At 36.6% G+C, this 21366-nt stretch overlaps 1 protein-coding gene across 4 annotated transcripts in view; it reads right to left on the bottom strand.

Moving 5' to 3' along the window:
• pign.S (phosphatidylinositol glycan anchor biosynthesis class N S homeolog) overlaps positions 1–21366 on the bottom strand; it is a 151821-nt gene that overhangs the window by 98521 nt on the left and 31934 nt on the right. For all 4 annotated transcript variants that reach the window (XM_041567654.1, XM_041567656.1, XM_041567655.1 and 1 more), the window contains 6 exons: positions 16073–16203; positions 15143–15253; positions 12258–12298; positions 9429–9488; positions 8418–8510; positions 7504–7559 (listed from right to left, as the gene is read on the bottom strand). In XM_041567654.1, the coding sequence (XP_041423588.1) occupies positions 7504–7559; positions 8418–8510; positions 9429–9488; positions 12258–12298; positions 15143–15253; positions 16073–16203 (492 nt within the window). The remainder of the gene's footprint in view (positions 1–7503; positions 7560–8417; positions 8511–9428; positions 9489–12257; positions 12299–15142; positions 15254–16072; positions 16204–21366) is intronic.

The raw sequence follows: 21366 nt of genomic DNA on the forward strand, positions 1-21366 counted from the left end.
CTCATGTCTCAGATGTACCCTAATACTTTAGATTGTAAACAATGCCCTCTTATTCAGTCATCTCAAGGGGTGCAAGCGTCCGGCACCGACGTCACCAAATGCGAATGGATGCCAGTGCCACGTCGCTGGCATTTGACGCTGAGCGTAAGGACGTCCACGTTTTGACCCTGAGCATCATGACGTCATTTGTTGACGCGGATTTCAAACTTTGGCGCCAAATCTATTTTAAAAAGCCCAATCTCCATTTTGAAGGTGCCCAAGCTAGGCTTCAGTATATCTGTTCCTGCTCAAGCGTATATCCTGGTTATTGATATCCTGGTTTTGACTTCTGTCTTGAACCCTTACTCTGACTACGCCTTCACTTATCCCAGCCGGTATCTCGTTTACATTCCTGCTAAGTCTGGCGTCGGTGAACACTGGAACCAACAGGGTTCACCTGTGCATCCAAAGGTACCGTTCACTACACAAGGTTCCTAATAATGACATTGTTACGATAAGAACCAGTTGTACTGCCAAACAGAGCCTCCTGTTGGCTGCCAGTCCAAATAGGCCCTACAAAATATCCAATCACAGCCCTTATTTGGCATCCCTTGGGACATTTTTCATGTCTGTGTTGCTCCCCAGCTCTTTTTAGATTCGAATGTGGCTCACGGTAAAAGAAAAATGTGGGGATCTCTGCCTTAAATGAACAGTAACACTAAAAAATTAAAGTTTATTAAAGGAGAACTATGTTAAGTCCCCACTGGCCCCCCTCCGTTGGCCCCCTTCCTGCCTCCCCCTGCACAGTCTTACCCCAGAATTCTGTCCCCCTTTTTTGGGGGGTGCTAATGGTGGGGCTTAAAGCAGTGATCCCAGGGGTGTAACTACAGAGGAAGCAGACTCCGCACTTGCAGGGGGGGGGCCCCAGGAGGTAATATACAATTTCAATAAATAGTGGCAAAACAGGTCAACCTCTAAACATTTGGGGGATCCAAAGAATAATTTCCCTGCACATGCAGAGTGAGCTCAGTGGAGGTCACGGGCACTATCTTCTTCTCTTTGGCAATCTTTGTGACGTGAGTACCATAATGGCACATGCGCATTTGGAGCAATTTTCCAGTTCGCGACAACTGCGCATTCTCGCCGAGAGAGACGGAAATTGCCGAAGGGGAGAAAGAAGACACGAAGATTACAGAAGAAAAGAAGATGAGCCCGTGAGCTCCGCTGTGCTCAATCTGCATGTGCGCTCCCTATTTCAAGAGGGGACAGAATTCTGGGGTAAGACTGTGTAGAGGGGAGGCAGGGAAGGGGGGCAGTGGGGATTCAACATTTAGGGGATTTAGTTCTCCTTTAAAGAAATTCAAATATAATGTTCTGATTGCACTGCACTGGTACAACTGGTGTATTTGCTTCACAAACTCTACTACGGTTTATTCAAACAAGCTGCTCTTTAGCCAGACAAACAGTCATTCAAAGATGAAAAAGGAGGCACAGGACACACAGCAATTAACAAATATGCTCTGTAGTATACAATGGGATTCTTCAGAACTTATCTATTATGTATCCTGTGCTTGCCTACCTCCATGGATAACCAGCAGCTTGTTTATATAAATTATAGTAGTGTTTCTGAGGCAAACACACCTGTTTCACCAGTGCCAGATAGCAGTACATTATATTGTCATTCCTATAAACCAATTTTTACTGTTCCTTTAAAGCACAGAATCAGAAACAATGCTTTTCAGTGTATTCTGTGTTCATCACTGCCTTCCACTGCTTCCATTGACATGAATTAAAATCTGCAGGTGGGCATGCTTTTAAACCTGAAAATTTGTTTTGCTAGATGTGGATGATGTTTATGTAAATACAGAACACTGTCAATGTCAGACAACAAGGTTCAATTTAACATGGCGTTGTAACACTGAAGTATGTAGACATGTTGTGATAACATCACTAAAAGTAGATGTCACATTAATAAAATATGAGCTCCATGATGTGAACGTATGCCACTTGTTCTGTATGATGTTAATATGGAAGGGACATGCAGGCATCCTATCAAAAAGACCCTAACACCTGAAGTCCTTTCATTTGCCAGTTTGAATACATCATCATGATGATGTTTACAATCTTTATTAACATTTATCCGTGCAATATGTCAACTAAAGTTTTGTGGCACACTGACAGTAAACAATGAAGCAACTGCATGATCAGTCCCAACATTAAAGTTTTCTTATAGCAGAGTGACTGGCACGTTTTCCAGGCTCAGCTGTTTCAATGAAGTCTTGGTTATAACTTATCTTAGCAAATGATGCGCAGTGTGGCCAACCAACAGCTTAAAAGTAATAGAGTCAGTCAGGCATGCACTCTTAAAATTGAACTTACTGCCTGGAAGCTGAAGGATTACTTTCAATGTCCAAACAATTTAAAGCCATTTAAAAGCAGAATAGAAGAATATGGTCCACTAGTGATTTTTTCTGCCTGATGTTTAATGTTTCTGTTTCATACTGTATTCATTGTAATAAACTCCCATTAATATATGGGACCTATTGCCCAGAATGCTCGAGACCTGGGGGTTTCCAGATAACGATCTTTCCATAATTTGGATCTTCATACCTTAAGTATACTAGAAAGTTATGTAAACATGAAATAAACCCCAAAAACTGATTTTGACTCCAATAAGTATTAATTATATCTTAGTTGGGATCAAGTAAAAGGTACTCTTTTATTATTACAGAGAAAAAAGAAATCATTTTTAAAAATTTTGATTATTTCATTATGATGAAGTCTATGGGAGATGGTGATTCCCTAATTCGGAGCTTTATGGATAACGAGTTTCCAGATAACAGATCCCATACCTGTACTTGTCTATAATAAAATGTCAGCAAAATCCAAATTTACTGGCTAAAACAAGAAGTATTGGGGGTGGAGCTATAGATTGGTAGCTGCTGAGCAGGTTTTTAGCAACTTTTCACTTGGAGGGGCATATGTTAATAATTTAAGATTTAAAAAATTTAATCTATCTTTGGTCCTATTTAATTAACAGGACAAATTCAAACAGTGGTAATCAGTTTGTCATATCACATATTTTAAAACTATGGTCCTTTGGTTTGATTATTAATCTTGTCTAGCACATGGGCTCTTTAAAGGGATACTGTCATGGGGAAAAAAAATTCTGAAATCTATTTCTCAAAAGAGAAAACAGATTGTTTTATATTCAAATTTGAAATCTGACATGGGGCTAGACATATTGTCAATTTCCCAGCTGCCCCAAGTCATGTGACTTGTGCTCTGATAAACTTCAATCACTTTTAACTGCTGTACTGCAAGTTGGAGTGATATCACCCCCTCCCTCCCCCCCCCCAGCAGCCAAACAAAAGAACAATGGGAAGGTAACCAGAAAGCAGCTCCCTAACACAAGATAACAGCTGCCTGGTAGATCTAAGAACAACACACAATAGTAAAAACCCATGTCCCACTGAGACACATTCAGTTACATTGAGAAGGAAAAACAGCAGCCTGCCAGAAAGCATTTCTCTCCAAAAGTGCAGGCACAAGTCACATGACTGGGGCAGCTGGGAAATTGACAAAATGTCTAGCCCCATGTCAGATTTTAAAATTGAATATAAAAAAAATTTGTTTGCTCTTTTGAGAAATGGATTTCAGCGCTGAATTCTGCTGGAGCAGCACTAACTGATTCATTTTGAAAAAAATTTTTTTCCCATGACAGTATCCCTTTAAGGTGCATTGAAAGCAGCATTTTTACATACCTTAAAATGTGATGCTAAATCCCCCTAATTTTCACCCCCATAGAATGCTGCAAAAACCACGTGCCAGACCAGTGTCGGACTGGGATGCATGGGGCCCACCAGAAAACCTTAGACCGTGGGCCCACTTTCCAAACTATTATTCCTCCTCTCCCCACTCAACCTCTTTATTCTCCTAGTCTTTTATCTCTACATACTATACTCTATTCTTCGATTATTAAGCCTCTTTTTTCCTATAAATAAATAGGGAATGACCATGAAATAGACCAAATGGTTAGAGGCCCACTGACATCTGGCCCACCGGGAGATTTCCTGGTATCCCAGTGGGCCAGTCCGACACTGTGCCAGACCACAAGCACAGCGTATGCCATAACCCTAACTGTTATATTAGTGAAGGTCTATCGACCAGATTGCATTTCTAGGGGGGTTATTTATTCAATTTTTTCTTTAGAGAAAAAAAACACTATAATTGTTCATATTATAATATGCCCGAAAGCTACTAAAAGTCTGGATCTGAAAACACTCTAAATCTAAAACGTTCACGAATTTTTGGGGGTTTGACGCTGTTTTCTTCTCTAAAAAATTTAGAGTGGCAAGTCAATAAAGTAGTCCAATTCTAAATGAAGCTTAAATTGTTGGAGTTTTTTTGTTGTCAACTAGAAAAAAACATTTTAACAGATTTTTTCTACCTGAAATATTAGTAAATAAATCAAATTCGTGGATGGGAGTTAGGTCGAGTTTGTGTCTGGTAAAATATGAAGAAAAAAGTTTTAGTAAATAACTCCCACAATATATGGCGAATACAGACTTAGAATCACCAAAATCTCAGTTGTTTAAATTACTTTAGGTATGGGATCCGTTATCCAGAAACCCATTATCTAGAAAGCTAAGAATTACAGAAAGGCTGTCTCACATAGACTCCATTTTATCCAAATAATCCAGATCTTTAAAAATTATTTCCTTTGTTCTCTGTAAAAATAAAACAGTACCTTGTACTTGATCCAAATTAAGATATAATTAATCCTTATTAGAAGCAAAAAAAGTCTATTGGGTGTATTTAATGTTTACATGATTGTCTAGTATACTTAGGGTATTAAGCTCCAAATTACAGAAAGATCCGTTATCCGGAAAAACCCCAGGTCCCGAGCATTCTGGATAACAGGTCCCATACCTGTACTGTCACTTGGGCAAAATGATAAGATGCTGCCATTATCAAATAAAAATTGTTGGAAAATTATATTAAAAAAAATGCTTAAGATAGGTACTTGCCCTGTATGTTCACATTTTTTTAGAAAGGAAAAAATGTATACCACCTAAAAGTGAAATGTAGCATGTCTAACAGAGGTTGATTCTTGACCATTTAGCAGCTAATGAAGCCAATATTGATGTCATTCAGGGAATGTGTACAAACGTTGTTTTTTGTTTCATAAATTGTAAGATGAAACATGGTTAAATGTAATACATATATCAGACATGTCATAAAATGCATCTGTCTCTCATGTACTGTGGTCCATTAGATGGTCAAGTAGCACTAGCAATATATGTACAAAAAATGTCCCATATCATAAATATTACAACTTTAATGGGTAAGTATGCTTTATTTCTAGAAAACGAGCCCCAGAATGAGTACACATTATTATTATTCAAACATATTATAAGCAAAACCATAAAATGATCAAACTTGGTCTATGCCAAGGAATGAATACAATCCAGTGGAACATTGCTGTCAATTTGATTGGATAATTGGAAAATACTAACTATCCTCAATAATGCTAGATTCCATAATACTGTTTAACATACAACAAAAACTGTGATTGTTATTAATATGTGATATCAGAAAGTTGTGGTTAATGGTGTAGTAATAGACAGCACCACAAGGTGTCAAATCCAACTGTTTTGGACTTTTCTGGCAAAAATATGAAAAATTCTGGCTATTCAGGAAAAACCCCCAAAAAAATGTCAGCAGTTGTCCCCTATCTGATTAAATTGTGATTTTTTAATAATAAATAAAGTCCAATCTAGATTCTAGTTTGATCGGACTGTTTTTAATAAAATACTTGGACATACGGACATTGATAAATAAGGTCCAAAATTTCAAGGGAAATTATCATTTGTTTTTTAATGGGGGAATATAATAAAAGTCGGTAATGGAAAAAGTAAAAAGTATGCATTTTCCTTTGTGGGAATTTATTGGTTTTGCAAACCCGGAAACTGTTAGGTGACCCCTTCTGACAGTGGAAGAAAGATTGTGATTTTATAGTTTGTATCAGTGCAAAACTCTATTTCTCTGAGCTTTTATTACATTCCCCCTTACTGTTGGCTGAATTTTGTTCAGTTTTTCATATGAATTACAAGCTTACAAAACATTCTGAAATAACTATAGTAGTTTTTCTGTGACACGTGCAGCTCATGTTCTAAATTCTCAATACAATCCCTGGCAGTGAAAGAAATATATGCATTATATAAGCCAATAATCAAAAAAATAAAAATTTTGTTAAACACAGAGATATAAAGAACATAAAATCCATTTATTAGACACAGAAGAACAATATATCTTTGTTATGTGTGATACATCCAAAAGACTTTTGCGTGAAATTACAGGACAGACTCCTGCTTGCTGCTCTGTTTGAATGTACATTATCTCAATGTTTTCTGGACTGGATTTAAAAATTGTGCACCACTAGGCAGCCCGGCTGCTTGCTCCACCACCCGCCCCCCTGCCCGCACATTCTCCAGCTGCGCATGACCCTCCAGCCACCACTGTTACCACCCGCTCTTTGCAATGACTGGGCAGGAGACTGTCTGCCAAAATCCTCCACCTAGTGCAGCCAGCAGGCCCCCAGACCTCTGATGACCTAGGCCCAGACTTATTTGGCCTGACCACAAATCTGAGCCTAAACATTTTATAGTGAAAGGAGGACAGAGGTTTCATAGATAGCGCTAGCAGTTGACAGTGGGTCATACACAGATATAATATCGTATACATATCCCACTGCATTGCTTCTAGTTAGCTTGCAGATAACATGGAGAAGCTACTTTCTTTAGTCTTAGCCAATTTAAAGTTCGTATATCTATTATGTAAATAGTTAAAAAACCTAAAATAGCATGTTGCTCCTCTTTGTTGACAATTATTTGTGTCTAATACATCTACAATTTTTTAAATATGAATGTGGCTGATGAGGAGCTAACATTGTTTGGAGCTGTTAAGTTTCCTCTCAGGAATGCTTTTTGCCCAGAATAACAGAAAACACCACATGACTGCTTAATGGAGTGCTATAATGCATGAGACATTTACTACTTATTTTTTGGCGGTTAGTTGTTGGGATGTAAGCTTAATTTGAATGCATTGTTATATTTTATTCAACTTTCCTGAACTCAACTAATCTAAAAAGCAGATCCTGAGCAATAACTGACTAGGTGTGTAGGAGGCTATAAAGACACATGTACCAGCAATGTGCAGACAAGTTGATATCATCACATATAGAGCATAATTTAGGTAAGCACAATTTAACATATGTCTCAGTTTACAATACATATGTTCAGCATTAAACTGCTTTTATAAGTGACCTTTTTAAAAGGTGATCAGATCTTATTTCAGTGTAGGGCACCAGCATTTCCCAGGGCTGCAACAAACCAGTTCAGAAGTCCGATCATCTAACAGTATTACAACACAGAGATGCTACTTTGGCTACAACAGACAAACATTTATCAAGACTGTTAATTGTAAAAATAAAAATCCCTTGCAGTAGAAAACTTTACTTACCTAAACGGGGAAAAAAGAAAGGAAAGGGTGGTTTCTTTTTTCTGTGCCATCTTTACCTGGGTAAATACAGAACACCAGCTTTAATAATTAAAATTTAAAAGTTTAAGTTTTAAAAAAAGGTTGTTTTCCATTAAATGCTCCTATAAAGTATGTAAAATATGATCAAGCAAACTCTGTGCTTTATCAATACACCAAGGGGTATTGGTACAGGGTTCTGTGACTGAGTGAAAATCCACCACATATTAACATGGGTGAAATCCTCTTTCCAGTGGGCAACAAAGCACCTGAAAAAAATATCCTCTGATAATAAAACATCAATCCTGTGATCATGCATAATTGCCTTGGAAGGCAACTTTGAGGAATTTCACAATTTATATGTTTTACCAGTAGAGATTTACATTGGTTTCAGGACAAATAAATTATCAGGAGCTTTTGCTGTCCATAGGAGAAGAGAACCCCATGTGAAATATCCCTAAGTCTTACAGTCTAGTTTTCCTATATAGCAACTTGAAGTTTTAAACCAGGATATGTAAGGAAACACACATGAATGAAAACAAACCCAATGGCACCTACAGAAGCAAAAATTAATTACAGTATAAAACAATTGGCATTTGTTGATGCTGTTGAACACAGATAAGAGCAATATGTGCAACCTGCTGCAATTTCTTATTTTGAAACTTTAAGCCTAAGTGTTTTATAAATCTGAAAGGTTATCTTTGCCAACAAAGAGCAGCAGAATATATAGCAGAACAATAAATTCAAAATCTATTTTACATAGTACCTTTGTAGTCAACCTATGAATCCCCCAACTGTATATCATGCTATGTAGCACAGGACTGCATTATTTTCAAACATACACACTTTATAGAATCAATCTTTACTGTGGTTCTTACTGCTCACTTCAATGTGCTTACCTTGAACTGCTCCAGTATCTGAAGTGCATTGGTAAGCATGCTCTCTGCTCTGAATAGTTCACTGTTATTAAGGTATGCCACAGGAAGGACACCCTACAAGTCAAAAGATAACACAACTAAAAATAATAATTCAATGAATTCTCAGAAGATCAAACAGCTAGTATAATCTTTTATGAAACACAAGATTAAAAAATATGTTTAAACTACAGGATTGCCGTCTACTACGTGTTTTTCCAATGCTGAAATATATTGATTCATTGAGGTAGTTATACATATTTCACAATACAAACTTATCTGCAAATTATGATTTTCCACAGTACTGTACAAGGGTACAATTCATACCTACTGTACATATCATCATATAAGTGTGATATACATGTAGTTGGAGGGGGAATGTCACATATAACTCAGGATACTTGATAGAAAGAAATACACTTTTAATGTGCCTCTTACTGCTTTGTTGCAACAAGACATTCCCAGAATACCAATATGGGACCAGTAACATAAATACCTAGCTTGTTTAAGTGTTTGTTCACCTTTAAATTCGCCTTTGGTATGATGTAGAGAGTCATATTCTGATACAATTTGCAATTGGTTTTAATTTTTTATTATTTGTGGGTTTTTTTATAGCTATTTAGTTTTTTACCCAGAGGCTCTCCAGTTTGCAATTTCAGCAATCTGGTTGCTAGGGTCCAAATTTCCATAGCAAGCATGCAATGATTTGAATATGAGAATGGAATCTGGACAGGGCCTGAATAGAAAGATGTGGAGTAAAAAGTAGCAATACAGTAGCAAATACATTTGAAGCCTTATAGAACATTTATTTTTTAGATGGGGTCACTGACACCCATTTGAAAGCGGTAGAGACAGGAAAAGGCAAATAACTCAAAACTATAAAATATAAATAATGAATACCAATTGCAAGATTGATTGGAACTGGACATTCTATAACATACTAAAAGTTACCTCAAAGTTGAACCACCCTTAACAGAATGGCATGCAAAACATTACCACAGAATTCAGGGGGTATGGAATTCCAATTAATGATGCCATCAATGGTGCCACGTCAGCCTGCAAAAACAAAGTAAAATGTCAACTGCCCAGCCATGTTAAAATACAAAATTGAAGCCAGAGGGGCTCTAAGATGCCATATTAGACACTATTTATTGGACCTGTGGGGACTATTTGGGTTTATGTGTACTTAAAATGGCAGGGTCTATTTTGAATCTCAGTCTGGACACGTATGTTTGTGAATATATATACCGGTATATATTGTGAGAGAGTGACCAAAAGAAAATGGGGACGGGCATACACGAGCATGAATAAACAGGCATATTAATGCTAGTTGTGCCAGTATAATTTCTACAGAAAATAGATAATCAGTTTATCCTCAACCTCATAAATGCATTTAAGATTACTGTAGAAATGGCCAATGAGCATTCCATGATATGTAAACATTAGTCTGGATCCACACTTTCTTTCTGCCTCCCTTAAATGCTTGGCTCTTTATTTTTTTTAGTTTATACCACACATCAAGAGTTTCTAGTAAGGGATCATTAATATTGCCACGATTTCTCAATGAATCTCAAATGATATCTCAAAGAAGACTCTTTCATGACTGCTGGACATATATTGTTAGCAGAAACAAATGAATATTTCTAGCATTTTTGCACAATACATTACACACTGTTTTCATGATGGTGCTCCTTCAATAATAAGAACCAGATAACCATTTAGCAAAATGTCAGGAATCTTGGTTACAAATACTATACAAGATATTTAAATAAGGCTGTATAAAATTGATTACAGCAAACACAATCTACAAAATTAAGCCATAAAAATCTTTGAAATGGAAACAGATGAAAAGCAAACTGATGCTTGCAGGTGAGTGGGTTGTCTGTGTTAGCATGTAACAGATGCCCTTGTTCCTTATGACAACTACACACTGCTGGCAAGGTTTTCTTATTAGCAGAGACATGGAGTAGCAAGGACATATCGGGTGATGACAATAGCTAATGATGTGTTGAGTTTTGTTTCATAATGAAAAGAAACAGGACAATAGAACTGATGCTGCCAGATCTATTATTATTATTACTATTATAGCTTGTTTACTTGTAGACAAAAAGCATAATTATGTCAATGTTTGTAACAGGATTAAATGTGATACTGCCAATTTAAAGACAGGCATACAAAATATAGCTTGCTTTTATTAAAGGGAATGTCAACCCCAAAACTATGTTATGCCTAATAAAAGAAAACATAATTCTAAGCAACTTTGCAATATCCAGTTTATAACAAATTATATGTGGTTTTTCAGTTATTCATATACTGTATGTAAAGCTACTAAAAGCAGTGTTTGTCTGTCCCTGTTTTTTCTCTGCCCTGGTGGCTCAGACAGTTGACACAGTGTAAAACAAGACAACTGAATTACAGACCTGTCTTTACTGTAACACCAAAAAATGAAAGAGTTTTAAAGTAATAAAAATATAATGTACTGTTGCACTGCATTGGTGAAAACTGGTGTATTTGCTTCAGAAACTTAAAGAGATACTGACGTCAGAAAATAACCTTTTTTTATCTATCCTAACATTGCCTTTGAATGTTATAATAATTTTGCCATAAAAGTATTTGCCTGATGCTTTTACATTACCTTTCTTACTACCCTGTTCCTCTATGAGGGGGCTGCCCTATTTGTGCAGCGGTAGTCTGTTAGAAACTGTAACTGACAGGTTAAGTGACAGTCAGGTTGGCAAAACAGTCAGGTTTAGGAACTTCAAGTGACAATTACTTACAAAAGCAGAACTATCAGTGAAAAACGATCAACATGACCTATAGGTAACTTTGAATGTAGATTAATATTTTGAAAAGAGAATTTTTTGTGTCATTATCACTTTAAAGTGTACTTGTCACCCAGACACAAAAATCTGTATAATAAAAGTCCTTTTCAAATTAAACATGAAATCCTATTTCTATTAGCTATAAGCTGTCGTAAGCTCATTTAAAAATCTCAGCTGTCAATCAAATATTGTCTGCCCCTCCTCTATGCCTTAGGCATAGAGGCGGGGCAGACCATTACTTTCACTTTCCATTCAGCGCTAGATGTCACTGCTCACCACACATTCCCCCTCTCTCTTTACCATTTAATTGTGTAACCAGTGCATGGGGATGAACATCTGGTCCCCCATGCTGGTGCACAAACAACTGGGGCGTAACTACAGAGGAAGCAAACCCTGCGGCTGGATTTTGAATTATGTTTTTGGGTCGGGACCCCTTTAACGATAGTTTATATAAACAAGCCATTATGTAGCCATGGGACAATCATATAAGCTGGAAAAAAAGAGAAAGGGCACAGAATAAACAGCAGGTAACAGATAAGCTCAGTAGTACACAGTCTTCAGAACTTCTCTATCATCTACTATGTATCCTGTGCTTGAATAGCTGCCCCCATTGCTACACAGCAGCTTGTTTATATAAACTATAGCTGTGTTTCTAAACAAATACACCAGTTTTTCCAGTGTCCATTGTGGACACCATGTATTCTGTCCTATTAGTGCATCTTTTTCACACCCCCTAAGACTAGTCCTGCAGTATCATTACCCCAGGACAGGTCCTGTTTGATTAGGGCAGGGAACATTTTTTTAATATTTGCATAATGTTTTATTGATGGGGTTAAGACAGGTTAACTACATAAATCACAATGCTGAATTTGACATTCTACAGCACTGCAACATTAACTATACAGATGCATGTTGGGAAAGCCCGGTACATATTATGCCAGACTTAGTAAAGTGCATACAAATTATTTCTACTAAATCATTATGCCAAAAAGCTTAAATGTACCTGGTTAACATCAATTCTCTTCAAATGTTCTAGCTTCCAAGCTGAAAGATAGAAGTAGGACAGAACGTTTAGCAATGCATGTAGCAAACCATCATTAATAAAAGTAGTCATTTATAAATAAACAGAAACCTTCCTTACATAAAGAATGTTATCTTTAGCATATTTAGCAAGCCATCACTGCAATTACCAAATATCCACGTGAACACCAATTCATAGGGTCACATTAAAGAGTTTTACCATAAACTAATAAAAGTAACTATAAACCTGTATGTGGAGGAAATCAGCAAAAAACAAACTCTAAGGTGAGGTAAACCTAAAACTCAATTTTCAGAAATGTCTCATATAAGCTACTTGCTATATCAGATGCTAAGTTATGTATCCAGACAAGTCAAGAGAGGTTATTTATGATGAATCCGCAGCACCCTGGAGTTTTTTAAAGCCCGACACACAAAGTTCTAAATAGGCAAACTGATGTCCAATGTACAAAGGTTTAGAAAAATAAAATGGTCATTATAGGGAAAATATCCTTTGGTTACTGAAGAGTCAGAATGGCATATGGTATATGGTATGGCCCAAAATAGTACATCACAGCTAAATTAAATAATTTTTTTGGGGCCTGTTTGAAATAAATCAGAACCGCTCCAAAATAAGTACTGTTTCTCCCTCCCAACAACTCCTGTAACAGACTCTCCCCCAACAACCTGTTCCTACTGCCACATGTACGCATACAAAAAAGTTATATATATGCTACTGCAGATAATAAAATAACAGAGGTTTGTTATTCTGGTGCAGAAGAGGCCTTCATCTACAAGTATTTATGCTGGGGCCTGGAAAATGCAGCTTTCGGAAAGTTGTTCCTACCAGATACCAGCCTTGATGATAGCTCACACCTCAGAATCTATGCTTGCAAGAAATCAAAAAACTCCCAGAACGCCATAAAGAATGATACATTTAGTCCTATCAATTCTGGTTTTCCAAACTGGTAGTGTGCACTGCACAGGTATTGGGACCACTTCTTACTGGTAAGCTTACACAGAAATGTCCATGACATTATGCATCAATGAATGCATCCCACAAAACTTTATTATTGACTTTGGTTAAAGATGGTAAAAAATGTTGGTTAAAAATTTGAATAAATAAAAGTCAGCTATTTGAATTAAATATAATCAAAAATAATAATTGTTGATAGACATAACTTTTGCTGCAAGTTAAGATGAATAATTTCCTAAGCTTTTATGGTCTGGAAAAAATCAATGAGCTAAAAAAACTGAATACCGTATATACTCGAGTATAAGCCGAGTTTTTCAGCACCAAAAATGTGCTGAAAAAGTCGACCTCGGCTTATACTCGAGTCAGACAGCAAATGCGCAGAGTCACCATTGCACAAGCAACACAATTGCTCAGCAGACAGGCTAAGTAAGTAAGCATGATTTCTTACCTGCCCACATCACGTCCCCCCTCCCTAGTCTCCACGTCACTGGATACGGAAGGAGAGAGACCGGACTGACCGTCCCTGCCTGTATCCCCTCCCACATTCTTCAATACTCCGTGCGTGCGTGAATAGCAGGCTCAGAGGCACGGGCGATCACATTTATGAGCGGGGGGGTGCTTTCCCCCTCCCTTAGTAGCTGCTCTGTCAGCAATAATAATGGTTTAACCCAGCAAACACCCTCTGATTTGTAAGTAGCTTTTTTTTTTATTGCCCTTTGGCTTACTCTCGCTGGGATGTAATTTGTGCTTTTTCTCAGACTGAAGTTTTTACGACTCAGCACCACTTCCTGTGCTAAAGTATTTACTGTGTCAGGAACGTATCTGTCATTATTAGCCGATCATTGAAACACTCCATTATTGTCTGACAGTGATATAGCTTGTATGCAACATAATCTGGAATGTTTACTGCAAGAAGTGGACATTTGTGATCAGCGTGCAGGTGTATTGCAGTGTTAGATGGCATTGCTTATTTATTTTTGTCCTGTATTTCTGCTTATACCATTGCTATGGAAAAAAAAATCACAAATCTTTCAGAGAACTAACTGTGCTCATCTTCAGCATGTATTGCTATTTAGTTGGGGAGCATTCTGTCCCAGTGGCTTCACAGATCCTATCTGATCCTAATTATAAGCAGCATTCCTGCCCTGCTTTATGGCAGCTGAGATTCTAGCTACCGTATCTGTATAACAGAGCATTCTCTCCCAGTGGCTGCACAAATCCTATCTGATCCCCATTGTAAGCAGCAGTCCTGCCCTGCTTTATGGCAGCTGAGATTCTAGCTATCTGTATAACAGAACATTCTGTCCCAGTGACTGCACAGATCCTCTCTGATCCCGATTGTAAGCAGCAGTCCTGTCCTGCTTTATGGCAGCTGAGATTCTAGCTATCTGTATAACAGAACATTCTGTCCCAGTAGCTGCACAGATCCTATCTGATCCCCATTGTAAGCAGCAGTCCTGTCCTGCTTTATGGCAGCTGAGATTCTAGCTATCTGTATAACAGAGCATTCTCTCCCAGTGGCTGCACAAATCCTATCTGATCCCCATTGTAAGCAGCAGTCCTGCCCTGCTTTATGGCAGCTGAGATTCTAGCTATCTGTTATTTAGGAAAATATAGGGAAACTTACCCTAAATTTCTCACCCTAGGCTTATACTCGAGTCAATAAGTTTCCCCAGGTTTTGTAGGTAAAATTAGGTACCTCGGCTTATACTCGGGTCGGCTTATACTCGAGTATATACGGTAAGCTAAAATACCTTGTGTAATACCTGTTATTTTACGACAGAACTGTTATGAAATGTTTCAAAAATTGTGAGTCACTGTAACTACTTATTTACATCTTATGTCAAAAGTTTGTTTTGTGTTTCGTTAACCATCAAATCTTGATAACTACTTACCTTTTGAATCTTGTTCATATTGTTCTTGAACTTTCCTTGGATAATGTACCCCAGCTCCCCAAGCAACTAAAGGTGTCAAAGTCTCAGATGGGTGTCCAGCTCCATGAGATCCTGAAAACAAAAAAAAAATACAAATCAACTACCAATATATTTTAAATTCAAATTTTTTTATTTGTTAAATAAACCTATAACATAAGCCACTCCAGCACTGCACTGTGGATTAAAACATATAAAAAATTATAAGAAGAATAATGAAAAAGTATTATTGCCTTCCCCTGCAACCACCTATAACCATCAACACTGCCTATCACACCCTGCTTTCCATACATCTTGCTCAATGTCAATGTTCACATACCACCCACCATAAAACAGTCCATATTCCATATCTTATGGAGTTCCTTCAATAAAAGCATAATGCTCAATATGTTCTCTGTCTTCAGCTGACTACCTAATGACCTCTTTAGACTTTGCCAGACGTTTACATGTTTTTATGTTTTTTTTCTGGTATAAATCCCATATATTCCATTGCTGGAGTGTTAGAGGTAGAGATTTCCCTCTCACTGTACAGTGCAACCTTCATGTATAGTATATAAGCATTTTTTTATAAACTTGCAGGTAATTACACTATGTAACAGAAGTGGTTCCTTGTAGAAAGATGCCAGTAACATCCATGTTATACTGTACTATAGGGGAATAATACAAGAGATGATGAGCAACCGCTGGGAGAGTTTACAATTGTACAATTACAGTGTATTAAACCCATATTCAATTTGAGTGAATGTTATAACAACAACTACATCCATATTTTGATGTATGCACTATAACCACTTGGATGACTGGCTTGCAATAAAGTTTTGTAAAAGGCCACAATACCAACAGTTGTGAAAGATGTGAAAATACGTTAGAAAGTAAAAAACTGAATACCCGTACCCCAGTCTGTCATCCCATGGTCAGAGGTGAAGATATAAGCTGTTTTGTCATCATTTCCATAAAAGTCTTCAAACAGTAAAGCCATTTCTTTGATACCTTCGTCAACTTTTTTCACATTTTCCTTGTACTCCCTTCATTAGAAAATCACAGATTAAAACATGCAAAACATGATTTATATTCTCTACACTCCTGGCTCTGACTCTGTAGCTACAGTAAGGCCAGCTGATTAATAGACATACAGGAGAACTGACCTTCACTACATTGTTTCTACATTTTTTCAGTCAGAACCAAAGAAATGAAAAGGTTTAAGTATATACAGCTTTTTAAAATTATTTTAGAACACTTCATTTGTTTAATTAATGTATATATAGAGGTTTGTTAGAATATTTTCTTTCATTGTGTAATTCATTAGGTGGAATTCCCCTTTAAATAGATACACAGACATAGCCTTTTTATACTATAGAACAGTGATCCCCAACCAGTGGCTTAGGAGCAACATGTTGCTCACCAACCCCTTGGATTTTGCTCCCGTGGTCTTAAAGCAGATACTTATTTTTGACATTTTGGCTTGAAGGCAAGTTTTCATTGCATAAAAAACAGATGTGCTGCCAAACAGAGCCTCTTGTAGGCTGCCAGTTGACACAGGGGCTAACAAATAGCCAATCACAGCCCTTGTTTGTGTTGCTCCCTAACTCCATTTACAGTTGAATCTGGCTCAAGTGTAAAAAATGTGTATTCTACTCTTATGAAGTAACGAATTTGTTCATCCGGCTCTAAAATGATAAAACTGGGATGATTAGCGAAACAAGACTGCACCGAGCCTCCCTCGCGCCGAATAAAAAAATTGAAGGGGTCCGGTATTCTTTTCCCCCTCTGCTAGTCGAGTCTCACATCAATTTAAAGGAGAAGAGCATCGAGGAGGGGGGATTTTAATACTATAGGGGATGCTAACCCTGCGCACGGGCCCCCCTGTTCCCCAGGGCCCCACAGCAACCATGGGGTCTGCTGCCTCTAAAGTTAAGCCACTGCCACAAGCAAAGTATCGAGTTGACATTATAACATGGCTTAAAAATAATTTTTATTAACAAATATCACATTTTCTCTCTATAACAATAATAATAGAAGCTGTTAAGTGTTACCTAAAGATAGATCTATACTAGAATCCCAACATCAATTAGTTATCTAGGGGATACAATTTATGTTGAAAATAGCTATATTTGTATTATTTAAATTACCTGTAACTTCCAATTACCAGGTCAGTTACACAGATATGTTGGGTTCTAATTCACTTTTAAGGGTTTGTTCATCTTCAAACACTTTTCAGTTTAGTTGGTTTCAGATTGTTCACCAGCAAGAGTTTAGTCAGCACTCATACTTTACAAAAATCCTTTCATATGGTGCAAGTCTCACAGTTTCCACCACCAACTGATTTTCGAATCCTTTGTATCACAGACAGCACCAGATTGTTCATCAGACATAAAGACCTTTTCTAATTACTTTCTATTTGTGGGAGGTGGGGTCAACGACTCTTTGACTGTTCTAAATTAATACATTTATTGGATAGATTTGTTATCTTTGTCCCTGCTTAGCAGAATCCCGGAGTTCCAGTAAAGGCAGCTGTTAGAATTGATAAAATAGTTGCTAATATTCCAAAGATACTGCTGAGAAATGTATCAACTAATTGTAGCAATTAAATGTAGCAAAGTGTAACAGTTCAGAATGCTGCTGGATCACCGAGCTGCCAGACTGAAACACCAGAGGCACGAACATTAAACTTTAAACGGTTAAAAAAAAAAAACTATGGAAACCAATGGAAAAAAGCCCTTGTTTATGGTGAACAATCTGAAAACAACTATACTAAAAAAAAGTGCACTACATAAATGACTGCACCATGTTGGATTAAAGGAACAGTGACATCCTAAATATGGTATATTTGTCAGAATGTTCTGTGGATTACAGTGTGAAGGTAGAATGACACAGAAACTTGAAACTTAGCATGCTAATTGGGATGCTTATTAGGAAAATCAAAATTGGCTTTAAAATCACTTAAAATTGATTGTCTAATCAATGTGATCCCATTTTATTTAGAGACTTTGTGCAAAAGGACCAGGGATTCCAGGTGACGTATACACAAAAGGAAAGAAGATGTATCTGCTCCAAACCATTAAACTAATGTTTTATTGGGGATCCACCTTTTTTTGCATAATGAAAGGAAATGCAATTCTATGCAACTTTCAAATACATATTGATTTAAAATGTTCAATTATTTTTAAGTAAGTTGTAAATGTTATTGATACTGAGAGCATTATGTGTCTGATTTATATTCTCTACACTCCTGGCTCTGACTCTGTAGCTACAGTAAATGCTACAGTAAAGCCAACTGATTAATAGACATACAGGAGAACTGACCTTTACTACATTGTTTCTACATTTTTTCAGTTAGAACCAAAGAAATGAAAATGTTTAAGTATATACTGCTTTTTAATTACATGTAAAAATAATATTAGAACCTTCATTTGTTTAATTAATGTATTTATAGAGTTTCCCCTTTAAATAGATACACAGACGTAGCCTTTTTTATAATATAGAAATATGGTCACAAACAGAGGCTCAGGAGCAACATATTGCTCACAAGCTCTTGGATTTTGCTCCCTGTGGCCTAAGCAGGTACTTGTTTTTGACATTTTGACTTGGAGGCAAGTTTTCATTGCATAAAAAACAGATGTGCTGCCAAACAGAGCCTCCTGTAGGCTCCCTAACTCCGTTTACAGTTGAATTTGGCTCAAGAGTAAAAAAGGTTGAGGCCCCCTGCTATAGAATAAAGTATTCTTTCCTAGTTTGAAACTGTTGAATTGTATTTTGAATACATATACACTAGAAAGAGCCAGAGCATTCAAATGGCATGCAGGGAAATGTGGTATGAAAAGAACACACAGGGGCATATTTATGAGCTTAAGATCTTCATTTTTAAAATAGGTTATGAGTTGTATTTAATTGAATAAAAGGGATTTTTTGGCCTGTGGTCTGACAGAGTGACCTGCAGTCAAACAAGGGTTGGACAGTAAGAGGCCTATTTATTAAAACTTGACTTTTTCTCACTCTATTAAAAAAGAATTTGGCCAAACTCCCAAACCAGAATCCACTTAATACCAATAATTATTCTTGAAAAAAGTGTGAGAAAAATAAGCATCAAAATCTCGCAAAAATTTCGAATTGTGCAACTTTTGAAAATCCTGAAAGTAAAAACCATGTTCCAATTGTTAAAGGGACCATCTGCCATTGACTTCTACATGATTTTGACAAGTTTTAGCTAAAGCATAATAAATCTTGAAAAATTGGATTTTCCACAAACTCTTGTAACAAGAATATGTGGCAATTATTTGTACTTCCTTCAGTTTAATTTTAATGCCAGCAAGAGTTTGGCCATTTTCACAGGCATAGAGAACTTCAGCATAAAAAAATCCATAAGTCTATGAATAATCAGATGGTGTACTTGAGCTTTTGAATATAAAAAGGTAATAGTGCTCGCTTAGGTCCAAAAGTGGGAAAAGTGAAATTGTTTCTTCCCCTCAATGCAACATTTTTATTCAAGAATTTCAGTGCCATTGAGGTTGCAAGAGGATGATCTGCTTCTACTGTGACTGATGCAATTGTGTCATTCAATTCCCAAAAAAAGCCTATGAAACTCAGTAATAAAAGCATAAACGCATATCTCTGCTGCCGTTTTACTACAGGTATGGGATCTCATTATCCAGAGAAGTCCACATTAAGGGACCATCTTCCCTGCAGTTCATTTTAATTAAATAATTAAAAATTTTAAAAATTATTTCCTTTTTTCCCTGTAATAATACAATGAGCGTAACGCTGACTTGGCCAAGTACACGAAGAACTACTATGCTATGTAGAGATCTCTACTATGGTCTGTTTCAAACTGATTTTTGTGACACACAATCATAATGTAAATTATGCCCATTCATGTGCTTAAGATACGTTGTTTCTGGCAATCTTCTTTTAACATTTTGTTTATATTACCAATGCTATTTATTAAAATGATATCCAACAAGAGAAACTGATTTACAGTGTATGTAACATATCAACTTACTGTTTATAAAAAACTGAAAATGTATTTTCCAGATTGACTCTCAAGCCTCACAGCACATAAAACTCCAGAAGGCAACAGTTAAAATTCAGAATGCAATACCAAATATAAGTTTTATACTGTTTCTGGAGCCCTTCTCCAAATGTATCATTAAAATGCAGAGACAACTGTATTAGAGCCATATGGTTAAAAGTGTAACTGACAAAAGGAATCACTACGACAAAAAAAAAAAAAAAAATGAGTTGGAGCAAGCATGATATCAGTTTTGACAATTTTTAAAATACTTTTAAAAAGTGAAAGTAACAAAGGTTCTCACTCTTAACTCTCATACAGGATTATGGCTCTGTATCCTGTCTTGTATTTATGTCATTGTAATAAAGGCTCACTCAGCACAGTGCTCTCAGTCCAAACACCTTCTATTGGCATGTCATATGTGCAGGTTTCTTTGTGCACAAACTAGTGTTAAAGTTAGCATTTTTTCAACAAAATAGATTGTTACAACAACAAATAATAAATCTAAAGTTATAAATACACATAAAATAATAATTATAACATTGACAAAGGAACCAAAGAGTTCCTGCAGAAAAAAACAGTGAGATAAAACATTTCATACATAACCCTCAAACTAAAATATAGATGGTGTAGATCTTAAGAAACCTTGAAGAAATCCAACCTTATTAATAATGCTAGCAAGAACTGATACAGAGTTAAAATTTGTTTTTGGCCTACTGTAAAACAATAGCCCATTTCAAAGGATTAAGAGTTTTTGCACTGCGAAGCTGTTATTGAAAGGACCTATCTAATTAAAAACTGATACAATTTTGTATTTATTTTGTCAGTATCATCTTTTTTTAATGCATCTATAATTTGAAGTATATTGTGATTGATAATGCGATAAAAACTAGGTAATTTAAAAAAAAGCCTTGTAAATAACATGTTTCCATCCATAAATAGCACTGTATGTTGCCTCATGAAAAGGGATTAGAAAAAAGAAGCCTTAGTTGGATAACTGCTGTGCCATGCTTAAAATAATTCTGTAAAAAAAAACCTCTCATCACATCCAGTAAGGATACCGATACTCTAGTATGTGTGCTCAGCATGTCTGAGGGAACCAAGTATCATTTAACTGTATTATACTCATATTAAGATACCTGTGTGAGCTACATCCAAAGCTTAATACACTCTAATAATTCCG

This window comes from Xenopus laevis, chromosome 6S (genome assembly GCF_017654675.1).
Source record: "Xenopus laevis strain J_2021 chromosome 6S, Xenopus_laevis_v10.1, whole genome shotgun sequence".
NCBI lineage: Eukaryota > Metazoa > Chordata > Amphibia > Anura > Pipidae > Xenopus > Xenopus laevis.